The sequence below is a fragment of the Copadichromis virginalis genome, linkage group LG17 (genome assembly GCF_057382275.1).
Source record: "Copadichromis virginalis isolate Kocher_CV1m ecotype Utaka linkage group LG17, C_Virginalis_male_GT1.1, whole genome shotgun sequence".
Classification (NCBI taxonomy): domain Eukaryota; kingdom Metazoa; phylum Chordata; class Actinopteri; order Cichliformes; family Cichlidae; genus Copadichromis; species Copadichromis virginalis.
This window is the reverse complement of record NC_140634.1, coordinates 24,783,057-24,804,319: the sequence shown is the minus strand read 5'-3', so window position 1 is coordinate 24,804,319 and position 21,263 is coordinate 24,783,057. Positions and strand designations below refer to the sequence as shown.

General features: G+C 41.3%; 1 protein-coding gene across 3 annotated transcripts in view; it reads left to right on the top strand.

The window, feature by feature from the left end:
• pawr (PRKC, apoptosis, WT1, regulator) overlaps nucleotides 1-21,263 on the top strand; it is a 79,508-nt gene that overhangs the window by 41,315 nt on the left and 16,930 nt on the right. For all 3 annotated transcript variants that reach the window (XM_085437265.1, XM_085437264.1, XM_085437263.1), the window contains exon 4: nucleotides 15,389-15,514. In XM_085437265.1, the coding sequence (XP_085293391.1) occupies nucleotides 15,389-15,514 (126 nt within the window). The remainder of the gene's footprint in view (nucleotides 1-15,388; nucleotides 15,515-21,263) is intronic.

Below are 21,263 nucleotides of genomic sequence, written 5' to 3'. Positions count from 1 at the left end.
CGACGAGCCAAACCTTTTAAAATGCCAAAAAGCGGACATTCTCAGGAGGAAATCTTTGCTTTCCAGACCATTCTTCACTAATGACAAGATCAAGACTCTAAGCAAATACCCCAGCCTCTCTGGCATCTTTTGGGGGGGACCACAGTTTTTGTGTGGTGCTTGATTGAATGCTAATTTATTCCTTTGTTTTGTAAGTGAAAGAATTTCCCTGTGGCGCAAGTATGAACTTTTTTTTCACTAAAGAATTTTAAATTTTCTCTTTATCTGAAAGTGAAATGAGCATGGACGGTGCTAATCTTACTTTTTAATCTAATAAATGTAGTTTTGGATTACTTTGGGGACAATTTTGGGTTTGGTTTTTGCATGATAACAGCACTCTAGGGCAGATGGACGCTGCCAAGAGACATTGTGGCAGCAAATGTACTTTTCAGCTGATCTTCTAGTGCATTCTCTTGAGAAGAAGTGCATATAAATAGTTAGTTTCGGTGCTTTCTATCACAAGAAACCCAGGAAATACCTACAAAGTGTCTACTGAGGTTGTTTTTTCTAATTTCCCAATCGTCAAAACCAAAAATAGACTGGGGGGAAAGCAACAGAACTCACCCAGATACTCAGAGATAAATTTAGCTCAACATAATGCTTGCAAAATAACACCTGCACACACCTACTGACTGTTCAGCTACGCCAGACTTTTTCAGGACTGTGTTTTGGTCTTTCGCCTCTGTGACTCCATGACAGCAACAGCTGTGTTTGCCCAGAGATGTGACACAACCACAAACCTTTCTATAGCCAGGTGTGTTGTTCAGGTGTCGGTCGGGAAACCGGATGGTTAAGAACTGCCATCAGGTGCCCTCGGGCTGCTACTGCTCTCCAGCTGCCCAGCAGACACTCGGCAAACTGAGGGCTCATCTGACTTGCTGCTTCTTCTCTTACTCTTCATAATCACTTGGCAAGCGCAGGCCATCTCAGGTGCAGTCTTCTGCACTGTGCAAGAACAGTTTCACAAAATATATTTACTACCTTACAGTACTTCTCCCTGAATATTGTTCCCACGCTGACTTTTTACTTGTTTCTCTGAAGTTTCAATAAAAACAGAGGGCGGCAGAAAGCAGGGCAGATGAGCATTGTGCTGTGAAGTTAAAACATCCATGTCAAACTGGTTTGCATGATACACTTTCTGTGTAAGAGTACTTGAGCAGTCTTTGCACACTAAAGACTGTATATGAAAGATGGTTGTTGGCATTTGCTTTTGAAGTCTCAAATTCACCAATTATGCTGTCACCATCTTGGTTTTCTTGGAGGTAGAAGTGTACAAGATTGTGAAGAGCTAAAGTAAAATTCATTTGTGCATGCATGTTTAGCCCAGAGCAGGTGACTACATACTATGCTTTTCTGTTGTTGTTGTTGAAGTTGAAACCACAAGATTAGGAAATGCATTCAGCATATTTGTTATGATAAGCTAGGGTAATGGCAATTCAGTGTGATCTTAGGTATAGCCTGCTCCCTGTTTATGCTAGATCAATCCCCACCTTTCTCATTATTGGATTAAATCAGAATAGATGCCAAATTTGAATGAAAAGTAATTTGAAATCAAGCCAAAGAAACAAGAACGTGTACTGCAGTAGTCTGCAGCAGGATATGAAACCACCTTACTCTGGAATGCAAATACAGAAAATCAGGAAGCAATTATTCAGCCTGTTGTAATTTTACCCTGTTAAGACATTAACGTGCAAAAGTGCAATCCAAATTTAGCCGTGTGGAATTACTCTAATTTTGTTTTGCTGTGCTTGTAAAGATGAGTCACGTGGTTAATAAGGAAATTCATTTTATACAAATCTGTTTGAGTCTCAAAACAAAGGCAAACGTTTGAAATTGTACATATAATTGCTTGTTAAGCCTTCTGAAACACGCTGCATAATTAGAGCTTTTTTTGGCTCATATAAAATAGACTTAGAAGTTGTTATTATTATAATGTTGAACTCTGAAAATGACTGTATTGTATATATGCTTGTGAAAAATGACTTTCTGCTATAGTGTCATCAATCTGGCAGTGTGTGTGTGTGGAAAGCTGTATGCTCTTCAGTTGCTGCTAGCACTTCTGCAGCTTCCTGGATGTAGTGGATCTGGCTTAACTCCTGCACAGAATATCTGTGGTTCTTTTTGATAGGTCTATGAAACCTGGATAGTCCCAGAGTCGTTAGAGCTCTGAATAAGCCTGAGCCCTGAGCCAAGAAAACACCGTAGCGGTGGCCAAGAAACACGATGGCCGAGCAGAAAGGCAGCAAGGACTGAATGGCACTTGGCTCTCTGACTGCTTCGGTCATTACATAAACCCTGTGAACAGAGAGGCAGGACAGATTTCTGCTCTTCAAGTGTCAGTGCTCCACACCGGCACAGTGCATCCCTTTTCTTTGTGAGAAGTCCATCACGAGAAGGGTCTGCTGACACAAAACCGCTCTGTCTGAAAGCGCCACTTGTTTATCTTCTGCCAAATGGATGAGCTCAATCTACGGCAGGTTGCAAAACATACCAATGTCTAGCTACTCGGGAGGCTTTATTGGTAAAACAGAATGGCCAGGGATAGCAGATGTTAAGCAAACCATTTGGCATTGTGTTACCTGCAATAGTAGAGATGCTGTACATGTGAGGAGATAGCAGACATTCCACGGAGCACATTGGTGGAGAATAAGAGGCTTTCAACTGCAGCTTGGGGTCAGGGGGTCACATTGTAGTCTTCTGATATAATGGCCACAAGATAAGCGGCTGTAAACTCTTAGCTCTGTACAAGATATCCTTCCTATCTATCTATATCACAGGCAGAATGTCATATACACAGTATATTCTCACCACGGAAAGCTAACTGTGTTTTCCGTATTTCTTAAAAGAGGTAAAATGGACTTTTATGCTTTCATATATACTCTTGCACATTTTTTTTCTATTTATACTATCAAATAATGAGCTTAGTGTATGTGCAAGAAATGCCTGAGGGCTAGCAGGTGGGCTAAGCCCCGCCCACCTGCTGGTAGAATCTTTTGTTTGCAAAGTTCAGTTCGATTTTATTTATACAGCTCCTAATCAAAACAACAGAAGCCTTAATGTGATTTATATTGTAAAGAGTCCACAGGATGAACTGAGGGTCTGCACCATCACCAAGTATGAACTAAATGAGGATAATGCTGAACTGCCAATCATGCAAAGCTACTCTACTAGATCCAAGAAGAAAAGCATAGAGCTTGCAGTCACTGTAATGGGTCCCCTTAAAATCAGCATGCAACAGAGGCCCTGGCTGTAACTAATCCAGAGAAGTCGCAGCCTCTGGTGAGCACGTTATCCTGTTCTGTTGTAATATTTAAAGAGAAACTAAAAATCCACAGGCTGTGGAAGAACAAAATCCAGCTTGTTGGGTAAAAGGCTTAACTGCGCAATCAGAAAGCTGCAGGATGTTTGATGCTGTCTCAGTGCTCTCTTGTCCTCTGGCTCCTCTCTTCTTCCTTTGTATGTTTTTCAGCAGCTTGTGTGGTTTTCCAGATCCCGCTTGTATTTGGACAACGGGACGTAAGATGGAAAACAACAGGGTAACGCTGAGGTTCTGCTCAACTATAAACGGTGAACGTGTTGGAACACAATTATCATGATTCAGCTTGGTACAAGTTTGCTGTGAAATTTCAAAAAAAAAAAAAAAAAAATTCAGGACAGGAAGGAAGGCCCACGGATGCCAGCACTGGGGCGAAAACAAGATTAGGGGTTAGACAAAACACAGGATCACTTCCCCCCGCTGTTTCGGCACTTCGAGCAGAAGGTACCCCATTATTACTGCTGGCCTGCAGGAACGGGATTCATTACTGGGAAACGGGACTCAGGAGAGGCTGCTGGGATAAACGCTGTAGCAGCCCTCACCACCAGCCTGCCCCCGCCGTCTCTATCTGGCTTTTGTAACAAGCATCTCAGTCTGCGGTTGGGACATGCAGATGTTTAAACTATCTTACTGCACTTCAAGAAAAGCAGTTATTACTCAAAATCATGTATTGGGAGGATGAGTGTCTGTATGGGCTTGTCAGGATGGCTGAGTATTTGTTAGTCTGCGGGTTCTAAATAAAAGTGCTTATTTCATTAAACATTGTAGACTTAAAGCTTTAGATGAACTGGCTCTTAAGACCAGTTTGACAGTTGCATCACTGCTGTACACTACGATAGATTCATTTGAGACACTTAAAATTTGTTTGAGCTGCATCATTCAGTACACTACGTTATGTGTTTTCATTTTTCTCTTGCCGGCTTGGTAATGCAGTTTAACTGCAGATCACTTTAAAAAGTCCCTACTCTGACAAAGTGAATGTAGGCTACAAGTTCACTGTGATGGATTACATAATTAAAGATTTAGCTTTCGGTGACTAGATGAAATAAAAACCACTTTACGGCTAAACTACAGAGCAAGTCAGCACAATTTTGCTAACATATGAGACCTGCTATGACGCATGTTTAATGTGGAGATATTTGCAAAGAATGGAAAAGAGCCACCTCGTTATTCAAGAAGACCACAGCGAAAATGAATGATGAATACCTAATTTATGTACCGCTATTTTATTTTGGCGTACTGCGAGAATCCAGTCTTTATACTTTTCCTCTAATGTGGTGCTGGTCCTGAGAAAGGTCTGCTTTTGAAAACCAGCTGACATTTAATCAGGTTTGAGTACTGATCATTACTTAACATTAATAGCAGATGTTTGGGAAATATTGTGGAAGAAAGTCATGATGGATGAAAGCTGAGGGCTCCATCTTCTAGTCACTGGTGAAATCTTTGCGGTTCCGACTTCGACCTAGCAATTTTGTGATGTTCTTTGTGTAGTTAGGGTAACTAGTCATTGGCACCACATTGATGGAAAGGGGGCAACAATCTCTGCATATGCTGGCCTAAATAACTGCAAAGAGAACCAGTTGAACACACACATACTGCTGACCTGGCTCCTGAGCAGAGGTTCTGATTATAGTCTGGATACCATGCAGTGTTTGTCCTTCATATCAGCATTTTCAAGCACAGTCTGTCTGCCTGAAGGCCATGTGCATAACTGTGGGGCGTTCGAGTGTATTGGAAGATGCACAGACATCCGCATGTTTGTGTGTTCACCTTTGACTAAATGAATAGACCCTCATGTATTTGATTGTGGAAAGTATAGCATTCAGCCTGCTGCAGGTTTTTCATCAGGGTTGGTGTTTCCACTGTACACCATCCACTCCCACAGAGCAGTTAACCTAGCAGAAAGACTGTAACCTTGATTAAAGCTCAAAAAGTGCACTTCTTTCAGCGCCTTCCTTTAGGGGTCACCACAGCAGATCATCCACCTCAATCATGTGCAGAAGAGGGCAGAGTTTACATATAGCATGTTTTAAACGACCTCTGTTGACTTCTGAGCTGAGATGTGGATCATCAATATGTGTGATACTAGAGAAAACCAAAAGAGCTGATTTGCTGAAGGTGCTCTTACTTTAAGAGGCATCTCCTTCCCTCTGATCCGGGTCAGCGTTGTTAATGAGGCAGAGGGCCTGTCTGCGCTCTAGTTTCCTGAGATAACAATGTTTATGCCTGGGAAGAAACAAAGAACAGGTATTGGTTAGGTTTCAGAATAATAATAAAAACAAACAAAAATAATAAATGCATGTAGCATGGACGCATGAAGTGGATTAGGTGCTTTAGAATATGATTGATACAGGAGTGAGAATTTTTAATTTTCTCTAATTGAGCAAATCTAATCAAATGTAAACAAAATTCAACTTTGGATCAATGGATCCAAAGAACAACTGTAATTACACAATTTCATGGCATTTGACAAGACTGGTTAATGTCAGCCATTAGCAAGACCAAATAGTTTTGCACAGCCTGTCATACAATTTGTATTCCATTGACACAGAATGTCACTTGCTTCATATAACTCCTAATTTCACCTTGATGTCATGCTTAGAATGAGCAGTTTAGAACTCACCCACAGCTGGATCTGAATTGATAATAACTGTTTTGTGCCAGAGTTTGACAGGTGAAACACGTCTGTTTTTCTCATTGATGCAGTGAGTCAGCTGGACTGATATTCAGCTGAGGAGGCTCATGTTGATAAAATACGGCTAATCTGCTGTGCAGCTACTGTTAAAGCCTTCCGAGTTTTGCATGCAGAGGGGTTACTGTCGCAAACATTTTATGGTCAGCTGAGGGTCAGAGATGCAGCGTGAGAGTCGAGTAAGACTACTTAAACCAGGGGAAAACAAGTTATCTGTAGTCTTCCCTTGACCTCCCATGTGCTTCTCTCAATCCACGTTGAAGAGCTGCCTTTGAAGGCATCGTGCATTACGATAGGTTGTTACTTATGTAATGTAATGGGGAAAAATGTCTTACTAAAACATGTGGCACTGTGCGTAACATGCACACACACTATATCAGCTTTACAGACTGGGGCTGAAATGATCAGCGTTAGCACCAGCAGCCTTCTTTTCCATCAGAAAGCAGTTAGACATCGTTCCAGCCGAGTGATTATAAACCTTAAAGCCTTAAACCTTTTACTTTGTGCACCAGAGTACTGCAGAACTGAGCTTGTTAGTGCAGCTGTCGTGACGGGGCTACAGCGCTGACGTAACAGCCTAGAACCAGCAGTTAACTGGCGCTGTCTATTGTTTCAAATGGTAATAAGTAGTGTAACAAACTAGTATTTTGGGGTGTCAAATAGCAAATGGGATAATGTTTAATTGTCTGGTGGACTAGTCATGAACATAACTAAGGAAAAAATGTGAATCCAAATAGATTTGGACCAGGAATCTGTTTTTTTTTTTTTTGTTTTTTTTCCAAGAGATTCTACAGAAAATTGTAAATTCAGATGCAAACTTATTGTCATGATGGGATTTAGCTTCACTTTTTTCCTTTTTTTAATAGAGTGCGAGGTTTTAGGGAAGTAAAAAATTGTACTGCTTCCTCATTAATTTTGCTGTAAATTACCAGTAATTGCTTACTTTGGTAAAAGCAGTTCTCTCTTTGGCTGCTGTTACTGTTAGTGGCCGAGCACATGATTAGATTGTCTAACACTCTTTTACGTGCCTCCAGTCCAGTCTAGTCCGGCGGGGTCCACTGTAACTCGCTCTGTAACAGCAGTTGCACAGCAGTAGTCTTCTGTTTGATAAACTCCAATTATTTGTTCTCTCAGTTGTACAGTTCCATGGTTTTGTGTTGCCCACCAAGGATGGAAAAAAAATACAATTCCTTTGGGGAACTGATGTGAACAGGTGAACTCTATATATGAAAACTTTTAACTCCCCATAATAAACCTGGTTTTAGTCTAACTGATGCTATTTTTAGGGCCAATAATAATATCAGGGCTCAAGATTAATGAAAATTAGAACCAGACTCTGCAATACAATTCTTTGGGACTAACATTTTAAATATTTATGCAAATGTATCCAATTTGACTTTGTGGCTTCTCTCTGCATGTCTACCACATGCATGGAGACACGGACATCTCTGCAATCGTGTTGTCTCTGGTTTCAGACTTCTCACTGAGTACCACATCACTGAGCCGAGGGCTGAGCAGGGGCCATGTGGTTGTTGGTGGAGGTCTGCGGTGTTGGAGTTTAACGTGCCATTTAAACAGTGACCCTCCTCCCCAAAACTGTAAATATTCCTCTATCCTCTCAACCCTGCCAGCGCATACTTAAAACGGACACGCGGCCAGTCTGTTTACAAGCCCGGTCGAAGTTGGTGCTCTGTTCCAACCTACTGTGGAGGTTATAGACAGGAGAACAACAAGTTTGGCAAACTTAAAAGCATGAATAGAGTTGTTTCCCACACATGTATTAAAGCTTTTGCAGACTGTCAGAGATCTTTGCCCAGACCTGCTGAGCCCAACTGGCCTGCCCTCAGGCCTTCATCCCAGGCTAACGCATCCCGAGGAAGCTGATGCTGCTCTCTCTCTCTCCGTAATAACAGCCGTGCCCCTGTTTGTTTGCAGAAAGTATTTTTTCTCTCTCTTTCTTTCGTCTTCCTCTCCAGAACCCCCCGTGTAGAGGGAACTCATTTTGAGGTCTGGCGAAGTGCTGATTAAAATATTATATTCTCACTTGGAGTGAAAATGAGGGTCAAGACTCAGAATTCAAAGCTGAAGAGTGAAAGATTTTGCTCGATAAACAAACTGTTTTAAAGAAAGCAGCCCGGGGCTTTGAGGCCAATGAAAGCTTTTGATTCTTGGGAAAGTCATGTACGCTGTTTGACTCGACTCTGTCCCTAAACAACCCTATCTTTAAAAAAAAGGCCCTCTTGTACAGTTTTGAGACTTGAACCAAATGCAAAGGCATCTGATTTTGGAAAGGATAGATATAGCGGGACTGGGTTTGTGAACTGTGATAAATCATAAATGAAGTGGTGGTAGACCTTTTTTAAAATATACAGCTTTAGTGTTTTGAGAAGTGGTGCTTTTATGTGCCTTTTATGTCCTTTCCTCTGTATAAATGTTGGTTATGTGTCGGCATGTGGAAATATAACAAACCACAGAAGCAGAGCACCCAAATGCAATCCACCAAAAGAAACCAGGAGAGCAGCAAAAATCTGAAAAATAAACAAGACTTAATACACAAGAAAATACAAGGAAAAAATAAAATCAAGGAACATAGGCGATGGATGGAAAGGTAAGATTCTGGAAGAGCAAAGGTGATCTGGCCACTTGTGGTGGTACACTGGAAGCTGATTGGCTACTTGGACATGAGTGAGACAATTGGTATGGGCAGAAAGTAGTAAACACAATAGACGTAAGAAACAAAAGGATATCAGATCATAACCCTAATAACAACTCAGCAAATACTTAAGAAACCAAAATCATGATTCATTTGATCTTGGACATATTCAAGCTTCAGTTGCTTGAGTTCTGGACGCACACATTCACCCTGTTTTCACACTAAAACCCCCACATTGGTTATCTAGTGTCTTCTACTTCTCAGCCTTTTTTCAGACATACCAGTAGCTGATTAAAGAAAACATTATTTTTTTGGTTGGAGGCCACAGGCAGCAATAGAAAATATTTTCTTTGGAGAATTAAATGTAATATTTTTCCTGGCGATGATCCAGTCGTATTTTGGGGGGGATGTCAAATGATGTCTCACTCTTGCTCAGAGTTGGCATACCTCTGCCGCACCTAACGGCGACCTTGGCAAGTCGGTGGTGTCACATTAATCAGCCTGCAGCTCCGGGGCAGATGTCCTCTCTTTGATCTCTGCCATACCTGAGCGCAGCGCAGTGCTGTGCCTGTCTGTGCCCGTTACCTGAGCTTGACTGGCAGTCTTGATTAAAAGACAGTGGGCATCGGTGTGCCAGTTTACCTCTTCCCTAATAGATCATCTTAATGAAGTCACTGTGCTGTGGCGAGTGGCAGGTGATTAATACACAGAAGTCATTAAGTCTGCTGTATACGAGCGTGCCTTTGTTGGAGCTGCCCTTTGCTTGTTTGGAGGTAAATCTGAGGACTAAGTGGTCGAGCTGTTGGCAGTTTGACAGAATGTATGTTTAGACTGGATCTGCACAGAGTATGAGAAAGTGGAAGTAAAAGGGACAGGCTATCTCGTGCCAAAACAAAACGGTTAAAAGGTGAACATGCAGTGAAGCCAAAACGTGTAAAGGGGTCATCCTGGGACCCTCCTATCCAGGCCCTCCTGCAGCTCAGACATTTTGTGGTGCAGTCTCCAAAAGTTGATTCTGTTCATCCGGACGTAGCGTTTTGTGCTACGTCTGGATGAACAGTTTGTTTCAGATCAAACTAATTTAAATATTAGACAAAGATAAGTAAAAACAGAAAGTGAAGTTTCTTATTGAAGGTGTTTATTACTAAAGGGGAAAAAATCCAAACCAACATTGCCCTTTGTGGACTAGTGATTGAACCCAAACCTGATAACTGGTTGGTCCACCCTTTTAGCAGCAACAACTCCAATCAAGTGTTTGTGATAACTCGCAAAAAGTCTCATTACGGCACTGTGGAGAAATTGTGGTTCACTCATCTTTGTAGACCTGTTGTAATTCAGCCACATTGGAAGGTTTTCGAGCATGAACCACCCTTTTAAGGTCATGCCACAGCATCTCAATTGGATTCAGGTCAGGAATTTGACTAATCCACATATCTATCTTTTTTTCCTCAATCAATGAAATCATCATTTAAAAACTGCTTTTTTTAAAAATTTTCTTGGGTTATCTTTGTCTCAAGGTGTTTTTTATTGTAAAATAAAGACCCTACAATGCTACAGAGAACCCCCAACAATCAAACAACCCCCTTTATGAAGTTTGCGACAGTGGGAAGGGAGAACTCCCTTTTAACAGGATGAAACCTCCAGCAGAACCAGGCTCAGGGAAGAACAGCCATGGGGGGCTAAGGGGAGGAAGACGGGACGAGTGACACACTGTACACATTTCTCCCTTGAATACAGATTGTGAGTTTGTACAGATTGTTTGCCATGGAAGTCACTGCAGCTGTAGCTACCTCTGCTGAGCTGTTGCTGAGCAGCTTTTTGTGGACACTTGGTTTGAAACTTGAATCATGTGTTCAACCAACTAAAATGATCTCAGTTTGAGGCTTTATTTTTTGTGCATTTTAAAATAAGACATTTATCTTAATATGTCTTAAGTAGATTTGAAAGTAGCCACTTTAGTTTGGGAACCCATCACCTCTCCCATCACACAGCATCCCTTTGACCAACATTTAAAAGCTAAAGAGCAGGGAAGTAAAGCACACAGCCTGCTGTTCTGCAGACAAAGACTGTAGCCTTTGCATTGTTGCTGCCAGAGATGGAGTTTCAGAATAGATGAGTGATCATTTTCCTCCCTGCGGAGAAACTTTCCAACCACAACACACATTCCAGTAGACCGTGAAGCTCTGCTCCAGATGTAGCTTCTTTTATTCTTCATGTGGAGAGTGACGGTCAGAGGCCTGGAGGCTGAAGCGGAGCAGGATATGTGCTTTTCTTAAGTAAACACGCCCTGACACTTGGTCCTGTTGTAAACAGGAAGCAGAGAGGATTCTGGAGAGATGTCCTCTAACACTGAAGTTTGTAATGATCTTTTTAATATCATCAGTACACAAACTGATACCTCTGTTTACTGTATGTGCCTTGACTTTTGGTACATTTAAATTTTGGCTCAACATTTAATGATCTTAGAACATTCAGTGTATTTTTAATTAATCTTAATTAGGGTTTAGTATTGTGTAAAAAGTGCTTCTCCCGCAGATAATCGGTCCCAGCTGGGCAGCATTCACTCGACTCTCCAAAACTGTTTGGGGGAGGACACGTGTCTTTGCTCTTCACTTCTTAACTTCTTAACTTATTTAGATTATGTTATAAATGAACTTTAGCCTCAGTGAAGTGTGCACAAAATTGTCTGCAAAATGGTAAATGCACGCCAGATTATATCATTTGTATACAGAGAAATATAAAGTGTTTTTAAAATATGCAAAGAATAGGCCAACAGTGGCTGCTATAAGTGTGTCCTTGTATGTACAAACTTGTGGAGAGTGATGCGTTTCAGAGGGGGACTCTCGAGGCCCCTACAGTGGTGCTACAGAACATTGCATTACTTCTGTGACACTATTTGGGCTGAAGAAATTATGTGTAATGTTGAAATGCAAATACATTGCTCAAGGCATTCAGTCAATGCCCTGGACGCTCATCCTTCAGCACTTTCAGTGCTTTGCCCAGCTGGCCCAAGGTAAGAAACTGGCCAGAAAAATAAACACTATGATGATGTCAGGAGCAGAAACACCCCTTATATGGACTCGCACAGATACCCTTTTCCTTTAGCTGAAATAAAAAGAAGCACAGCAATTTGGAATACTAGAGAGCAAAGTGGGCTCCATCTCTTTCCAAAACAAACTTTGAGATTCCCAACTCCACATTTTAGGAAAGTTTGTGCATAGCAGAGTGGTTAGTCATTGCGCAATCCACTCTGCGTTGACACAGACAGAACTCTGTTTTATGGCATTTTCCATATATCATTGCTCTTAATCTCCTAATTATGCCCCATCGTGGGATACCTCCATAGGTGTCTGTGTGGGAGATGATGAGAGCACCGGTGAGGTGGAGGAGAGTGCTAGCATTAAGCTCTGAGTGAGACTCAAAAGGAACTGGCATTTCCCCCAAGGACAACTGATAAACAGTTTGGCAGGAAAAGCCTTGCAAATGACTGCATTCCTCTTTAACCTTGTAAGGCTATTTTTACCGATGAAGGGTCTGCTGGGCAGCCATCTTTTGTTCACCCTGCGGTGTAAAACAGGAAAGCCTGGTTTGCATTGTCCCCTCTGGGAGTTTGTCCCCCGTTCTGTCTCGTGTCACGATCGGGCCGTCAGTGTTGAGATGTGTTTGTGCAATGCATCTCCGCCGCTCCTGACAGATGAACCCAGTAACTCTGTCGTACTCCATCTCAGTGTGAAGTTTGGGCTGTGCAGATATTTTAAGATAAAAAATTAAGATTATCAGAAGTAAAGTTGGTTTTCCGAGACTATTCGAAAGCTCTCTGCTTTGATTATGAAAGCTGCTAGCCTCTGTCAAAGGGATGTTTGCACTCCGTATGTTTATATTGTGTCTTTTATTGTGTTTTCAAGGGACATTCCAGTGGTCAAAAATCCCCCCTGACTTGTCCTCAAGAGGTGAAAGGTCGAGTGCAGACTGTTTTCCTGTTGCCGTACTAGAGTCCATCTGGCATTAGGGTAGTGTTTGAGCTGTAGCTCCTGGGGGATTCCTGGAAGTGAATGTGACCATGTCTGAAGAGGATTAAGAGGAGACCCTGGTTGTGTTGAGCCAGAGGTCAATATTGCTGTTACTGTGGGAATGACCTTGCTTGTCACCACGCATCTGTCAGTGCACTCAAATGCAATAAAATGAGGAAGTTACTGTTGGATTTGTCTGGGGGACTGACTCTAGCAACCCGTTAAGCACTGGAGGGTGGGGTTGGTTTGATTGTACACTTATCTTGAAGAGTAAACAAAGTTTCAGATGAGAATAAAGAATTCATAGAAGCAGATTGTATAAAAAGTAACAAGCTGAGCATATTTTTATACAAAATAATAAAAAGTCAGACAGAATCTGTCCCAAAGCCTTTTTCACAGAGGAATTCTTGACATTATTGTGATAATTAGGTCAGTCATTTTCTGAACTTTTCAGTTTGCACATGCTGCACACAGCTGGAAATGGTTCACTTCAAACTACTGGATTAATGTGAGGGAGCTTCTGTTGTGCAACAAGCAGAGGCAGGACAAAAGACGCCCACCTGCTACTAGTGAATGCACCAGGGATGCACCAGTTGTGAAGTTCTGGTCTGATACCTACACCTAGAGCTGGGCGATATGAGATTTTTTCATATCACGATATGTTTTTTTCATTTCAGGCGATAACGATATCTATCACGATATAAGCCAAATAACTATATTTGTAAGATTTAAATGTGCCGTTGCTCACAAGTAAAATGTGGAATAATCAGCAGCTTGTTTTTATTTAAATATTTATTTCCCATAATAAGTTCAACAGGGTAGATGTATTTAAGGAACATGAGACTTTTTCAGATAGATAAAGGCAAATATTGCAAACTACACAAAAGGCAGCCGCTAAAGCGTTTAAGTTTCAAAATAGAACAAACGAAACAGACTAAATTGTCAATTCCACTTAGAAACAAAATATTAATTCTAAAAATAAATCTTAGTTTGTTTTACAGAAGAACAGACAAAACTAACTTTTGTCAATATCAAATAAACTGAGAACTAAAAGGAAATTCTCAATCTCTCCTTGTTGTATAGCTGAGCTTTTCAAACAGTTTTAACAGTTACTTTAGTCTGACAAAAGCCGAATGACGAATTAGCGCTTCCAGTCAGAGACTGAGGCTACGTCCACACGTACACGGGTATTTTTGAAAACGGAGATTTTCCGTTTTCGTTTTAAAAATAATCCCGTCCACACATAAAGGCAGAAATGAAGGAAAACACTGCTATGAACATGCCAAAGCAGCAGGTGGCGCTAGATTCCTAACCGTGCAGAAATGTTGGCCAATCAGAAGTCTAGAAGCCTCGGTGGGAAAAAGTAAACAAAGCTGGGGCACAGAAGCAGAACCGAGTCGTATGTGTGGAGGGACAGTAACTGTGTGTATATGTAAGCATTTAAACACTGCAGAGAGTAGAATTAACAGTAACAGTATTGTAGAAATTCATTTCACCGAAACAATAACGTGGCGCACAGTGTGACGCATGCACCAGTTTATTGTATTTCCAGACTTGCTTTCGGCACAATTTACAGTGCACGCTACTCTGTTTTTTGTCAGACTTGAAATAGCCGAAATACCTTCACACTACGGAACTTCTATGGCTCTTCCGTTCGACAATCTCTCCGGCATTGCAACCATCATCTGTTTTCTCTTCGGTCACGCTCGGTTGATTTTTCTAGTCGGCACACTCATTTCCTCCATTACCCGCTGGCTCCATTACCCGCTGGCTGCTTCCCAAACAAACACACGGCTTGGCACTTGTGCTGTACGTAACAAGTCACGCGACGTGACGCTGCGGCTGTGATTGGTTCGGCTCTGCGCTACTTAATTTGGATTGACTGACCTTTTTTTTTTTTTTTTTTTTTTTTTTTTTTTTTTTGAGGACAAGAGCGGCGAAGTCTATCGCGATAGCTTAATTTCTCTATCGAGTAAAAGTTATATCGCGATACATATCGTTATCGTTCTATCGCCCAGCTCTACCTACACCTGTGGCTAACAGTTGATGCTGACACCAATAATTGACTCTCTGCTTATGTTTGTCCCCAATTTTGCTTCAGAAAAAACAAGTAAACCTGTAAATGCCATTTTATTTGCTGACACACAGCAAATAATGTGAGTCGACAAGGCCAACATCAGGAGGCTGTCCTGCGGTGTGTCACTCAGCATTTTGTTTTTGGACAAGTTAAGGCCTGATTTGGCTTTATAGGAGATTTGTTCTCACATGCATCTCTCTTGGGTGAATATTTAGAGTGTGGTGAACACTTGAAGCTGTTGTTTTTGTCTCTCACTGTTAAGATGCTTAGATAAAACAATATATTTATCATCTGTATACTGTAAAAAAAAAAAAAAAAAAAACATACCTTGGCTTAGAGAAGAGGTTTGGCTGCTGACAAGCTGCCTGTTGAAAACACAAATGCACAAATGATTCCTCATTCCTCAACCCTCGTGCAATATACGGTTATGCAACCAACAAGGAAGTTGTTTATATGATGCAAATTTGGTAAAATGGGACCAATGTTAGATCTGTGTGCATGAAGTTTTCTTTAATTTACCAACCTTGACACAGATGGCGCATGTAAACATAGTTTGTGTCCACTTCACTTCCTAATTTCATCTGTCATCACCTTATCACAGAGCCTGGATGAGCTGGATGATGATGATGGCGGAGAGAAGGACAGGAGGGAGGAGGAGGAGCTGGTTCAGGCCAACACGTTTCAGAATGAGTCGATGACAGCTGACCCTGACACTGGCTACTTACTGGTAAGAAGTGACATGACATAAAAAGGAGTTTTGTTTTTTTATTTTGCAAATCCGCCTCAGCACAGGATGTCCACAGAGTACAGCCAGCATTTTTTCCACTTGTTATGTCTTTGAGCAGAGTATCTTACATATTGTAACATCAGTGCGGCCAAACGGAGACACTCAGAGCTCAGGGAGGCACGGGGAATGCTTAGTTTGTGCAAAAAAGCTGCAAAACACAAAGGTGTCATGGTGTTTCATCATCAATGGAAAAAGAGGTTAAAGGCAAAATGTAACAAACAAAGCAGCTGGTGCAACAGTTCCTCATAAGTCTGGGTTTTTTAGTGGTCTAATTAACTTCTTTTTTTCTTTTTCTTTTCTTTTTTCTTCTTTTTTTTTTTTAAACACTTGAGATGCAAGGTGTAATCAGAAAGTTCTTTTTTTTGGAAATCAGTCCCCTCTTTATTGTGCTCCTGCTGTTTTCTCTGGAAGTCCTGTTCAGACCAGTTGCACTTGGACTTTAGAGAGACAAACATCTTCTGTGTCAAACCAGCCTGACTTTCAGGTCAGGGAGCACTGTAATGAGAACTGGGCCTCCCAGAAAATCAATGAATTTTCAGCAGAAGAGCTCACAGTCCTGCTGTTAACACCCTGCAACACTAGAGGAAGGAAGAACTGGCACAAACAGTTTAGACCACAGTCTTTGCTTAAAACTAGCTCTTCCCAGTAGCTGTGCCTCCCTGACGGTTTGTTTTCCTCTGAAATAAGTTAGAGGCGTTGGATTGAAACACCGGAGCAGATCCAGCACACATCACTGAACTTCAAGTGGTTAAAAGTGTACCACCCAGGAAGTGGTACAGCGCTGACCAAGAGGATGACTTACATGGCCAAGTTAAATCTGTGAGATTTTTGGTTAGTATGGCTGGAATCCTTCCTAATCGTGCACCTTTTTACTTTTCCATTTGCGCAAAATTAAATATCTTTGAGTGTCCAGGGAAAAAATAGCAGTGTATAGACTTTATCTTGGCCTGTGAATACTTGTAGAGCGCTATTTTATAGACTAAACAAAAATAAAAGATAACTGATAATGATTAGCTTTTGTCCTGAACGTGAGTGGAAACGCAACAGGATCATCACATCCCGCCACCGCTTAGCGTTAGCACAGTGGAGCTCGGGCCAACAAAGTGAAGAGCCACATTCATCAAATTTCAGAATCTGGTTTGTGTAGAAGGCGTCTGGTTCTTGAGAGTGTGAACCTGACACTGTTGATGTCTACAAACTGAATCTTTTAATCTTGGCAAGTGAATCTGTGTTTATTTAATAGAAGTGAGCTCTTGCAGAGGCCGTCTGGTCTTTGTCTGAGTCCAGCAGGTGTTCTGTACAATGAGGATGTAAATGAACGAGTAAAAACAGAGCCTTAATAAATAATGGCACATTGGTAATTTGACTTCTGTCTTTCACCAGAACAGTAGTTCATATTCCAGTGTATGTAATTTCAAACTCTCTTCTAATGGACATGCATTGATTTTCAATATAACCTCGAGTGCAGAGAGGATATGAAAGCATCCAGCTGTGTACCGACGACTCAGACATCCTGTACGAAAATCATCTGACTGACATGATAATCGGCTTTTGAACGAAATAAAAAATAAATAGGAATATCTAATGGCTCTGCCGCTGTGTGACAGCTCGTGTGCATGTAGCGAGGAGACGCATTCCAGATGGATTGGCTGTTATGCATCAGCAGGCTTATTTTGTTTTGGGCTGGAACTGTCTGAGGCTATTTACGCGAAGCAAAGGCTTGTGCATGAAATATGTACACAAACAACCACACTAACAGGAAGACTGTGACAGCACCTGCTGAGATGTGGCCTCAATAAAAAAAATAATAATAAAAAGGATTCGACTGTTTACATAAAGTGTTCTACATGTAAACAAACAGCAGGGAGTTCAGTAGAATCAGCTCTTTGCCACGCATCCAGTTTTGTAGAGGGGAGGACCCTCGGTTTATAATTTGGAGCAGAATATGCCCGATCATGCATGGGCTGAATCTAATCTCACCATCTCCGTATTAGCTCTAACTCAGAGCAGATGTGGCTATGCAGGAACTAACCATTAGATGTCTCACTGTCACTCATCTAAAATTGATATTTCTATTCTCATGGGGCTCCGGTGCCAGCTTGTTCAGAAGAAGTCAGACTTGGAGGAAAAACAACAGGAGGGATACAATTCGATCAGCAGATTTATAGCAGAGCTCTCAGTTAGACATCTGCAAAGATGGAGCATGTTTAAAAAAAAATAAAAAATAGTGCCGTTCCCCTTGGGCGCCATTGATCAAATTCTGTGTCAGTTCCATGATGATATACAACATCAGGCCAGGCCTCTTAGCTTGTTTCAAGATATGTGGACAAAAAGCTTTGAAAAGAAGCTCCGTTCACCTTCTGTTCAGAGCTGTTTTGCTGCTAACTGCCTTCCCAGGTCTCAGAGCATTTTCCAACCAAAACAAGCTGTATTTCTTTGCTGCTCGAGATGCTCAGATGTTTCAAATTCAGCAATGCCTCTGTTTATAAAAGGGACCCATGATGCATTTAAATTAGTCTGAGATGTGTTCACTGTGTGTGCATTAGAGCTCAGACCCACACGGTTCTTCTCCTGCACATGTATCTGATAAGTATGATAATCAGAGAGACCCAGTGCAGGCAAGTGCTCCTTGTTATCAGGGCTTACCTCCCTCTGGTATGCAGGTCCTACAAGGAAACCTGTTCTAGTGATCTAGCAGCCCAGAACCACGTGGAACATTCCTCTGGATCCTCTGCTTTTATTAAGGAGCCAGGTTCACGGCAGACAAGTTCAGCTCTCTCTCACTTTCTCTCTCTCTCTTTTACCTGGAGAAAGCATATCCCCGGCAATCTCCATCCAGCACTCTTTAAGGACCACATTTGCATTTTTCATTATCACCTTTCAACACCAAGAAGCAGTGCTGATGCAGAGCATCATGTCTGAGCAGCAGGGAAGTGTTCACAACCCGTCACATGGCGTTTCCAGCAGGAGCTGTGTTAGCAGCAAAGTGCAATTCACTGTAGAGCCTAAAATAGTATTTGATAACATTCACACCTTTGTTTGTTCAAGATTATGGCTATATGGGCCAACCACCAGTGCTTATCTCTGACAGGCAAGCTCCCAGCAACAACTATGGGGGAGTTAAATTTGAAAGATCCTTAAATTTAACTTCTAATTCAGGCACTTTAGGGGGTAAGAAAAGGTCTTTTAGGAATCTGAAAGGGAGGACAAGAGGTTAACATGACTTTCTGCTACTGTTTACAGCGCTGCTTATAGGTTAGCCTTGTTTTCATCTCCAGCCTTCAATTTATGTTCCAGGTTGGCATTTTGACATCTATTTCTTCAGCTGGCATCAAAGACCCAGACAGCCAGGTGTGGTTAGCATCTTAATAAAATGTGTAAGAGGACTGCAAAACAGCTTGAGTATAACAATAGAGCGGTAAGATAAAAAATGTTAGCTTGTAATTGCAGCCAGAACCTGCAAATATCTCAACACATTGAGTACTTGCTGCTGTTTACTCAGGATCCCTTAAAATGCCAATCATGCATCTTATTTGAGCATCTCTCTCCCTCTCTCTCTCTGTCAGATTTATTGAATGCCCCAAGTAAAATTGTGATTTTTATCAGCTTTGTGCAGAGAAACCGACTGAGCCCTGCGCTGTTTGGCGACTGGCTGGAATGCCAGAGATCAGCTTTTCATGGGCAGAGATGCTGATCCTTGAGAAATGTTCTCATTTTCTTTTTTCTTTTGAATTTAATGAGCTGCCAAAACATAAATCTGTGACCACAGCAGCTCATAAATGTCCAAACCAAGACTTTTGAATGCGTTTCATCACAAATTCCAACTGGTGTTGAGTGTTGTGGAGAAGGAGCAGGTTACAAAAGCACAGAAATAAGTAGAGTGCTCGATTCTAGTGATAAAATGCTCATTTCTACTGTAGATGTTTGTCTCGGTGTATTCTTGGTAAGCGTTGCGATGTGGGTTGTAGGAGCTGACGCTGGTGCTTGAACATTCTAAATAAAGTTACACAGGCTTGTGTTGTGCGCAGTGAAGTAGTTGTACATTTACACTGTCTTGCAGACTCGTATCCCAAGCAGGTGGTTCACAATGCTCGGTGTGGTTGCGGTAAAGTCAAAGACAAATACTGCATCAGTGCAGAAATACTATACATGATTAAAGTTTAATTTTAAAAGCAACCCTTTATTCCAACATCACAGAGTAAAACTTACCAACAGTATTAAAGGTCCTGGAGTCGTGTTATTGTAATGTACTGTTATTTTAATCTGATCATCTCCCGCACTGCTGTGATTACTCATTAAATATTCATATTCTTGCAGATAATTAATGGTGACATTTAAATTGAATATGTTTACCAAACTTGTTGATCATCCACCAAAAAGACGGAAGATATTTATTTATTTTCTACTATAGCAGGCATAAAGAAGAATATTGGTAGAAATAAATAACTTGTTCCCTCTGTGTTACTGACTAAAGCTGTCTGGAGTACTTAGACTGTGGTGCAGGATCGCGAAGCAGTGCAAGGTTCTGACAAAAGAGCAAATGATTTTAAAAAAAAAAAAAGCAACAAGCAAAACAGTTTAATATATTTATAACCTATAGCTCTCTGCAAAAAATGAAATTCAAACCTCATATTCATACTGATAAGGCTCGCAGGGTCTCACTAAAAGTGTCGTCATTCCTGGGTTCATCTTCTTGTACACGCCTAAACTTGTGAATGGGATAACTTGAGAAGGAGGCCACGTAGGAGCCTTAAATTGATACCATAGACGTATCTACTAAAAAACATTTGGACGAGTTTGACTCTCACTGACCTTAACCTTGAGGTCAGAGGTCACATTTCCTGAAGTTTTGTGAGTGCGATAACAAGGTGACGTAGGATTTTGAAACTGATGCCATAGGTGTGTCTGAGGAGTCTGAGCGATACCATTGGCAGCTGCCACAATTTCTTTTATTTTTTCTTTACTCGGGCCATTCAATAAGGTGTCGCTTTGGCATGCTTTGCATTAATCACTACAAAGTTACAGAGGGTGTCACCTGCATCGAGTTTTGAAAAGCCACACCTGAGACTGCATTACCCTGTGTGTTTGCTGCTCTTCAACAAACTGCAGGAGTGATGTCACATGGTCTCGCTTTTTCTCTAACCCAGATGTGCCCTGGTACAGTGTAGAGTTTATTTGTACGCCAGCGGACCTGATGTATGAAACTCGTGCCGCATCGCCGGATTGGATGAGCTGAATTTCTAGGAAAATGGAAAAGCAAATGTTCTTTACTAAAATCAACATTCGTTGGACACCATCAAACTGTTTCTAGGAGGGTTGCATATTGTGGACATCTAGAGTTTGGAAGTCAGAGTGTAAACTCACATTTACATTTAGGTGTGTGTGTGTGTGTGTGTGTGTGTGTGTGTGTGTGTGTGTGTGTGTGTGTGTGCTTGGCTGACAGAAAAATAAATGGTTTTTCCAGAGTTGAAGTAAAGAATAATGGCGATTATAGCTCCATAAACAGCGATGGATAATTTGTCTTCTGACCATATTCAGATCAAACAGAAGTATAAAAAATGAAGTTAAACTAAACTTTCTATAACACTGTTTTCTGAGGCTTGTGTATTATAGTTAGAAGGTACAGCAGTAGAATAGCATCTGTCTGCCTTAGAGTCAACTATTAATGAAGAAGGAAGAAGATCAAACA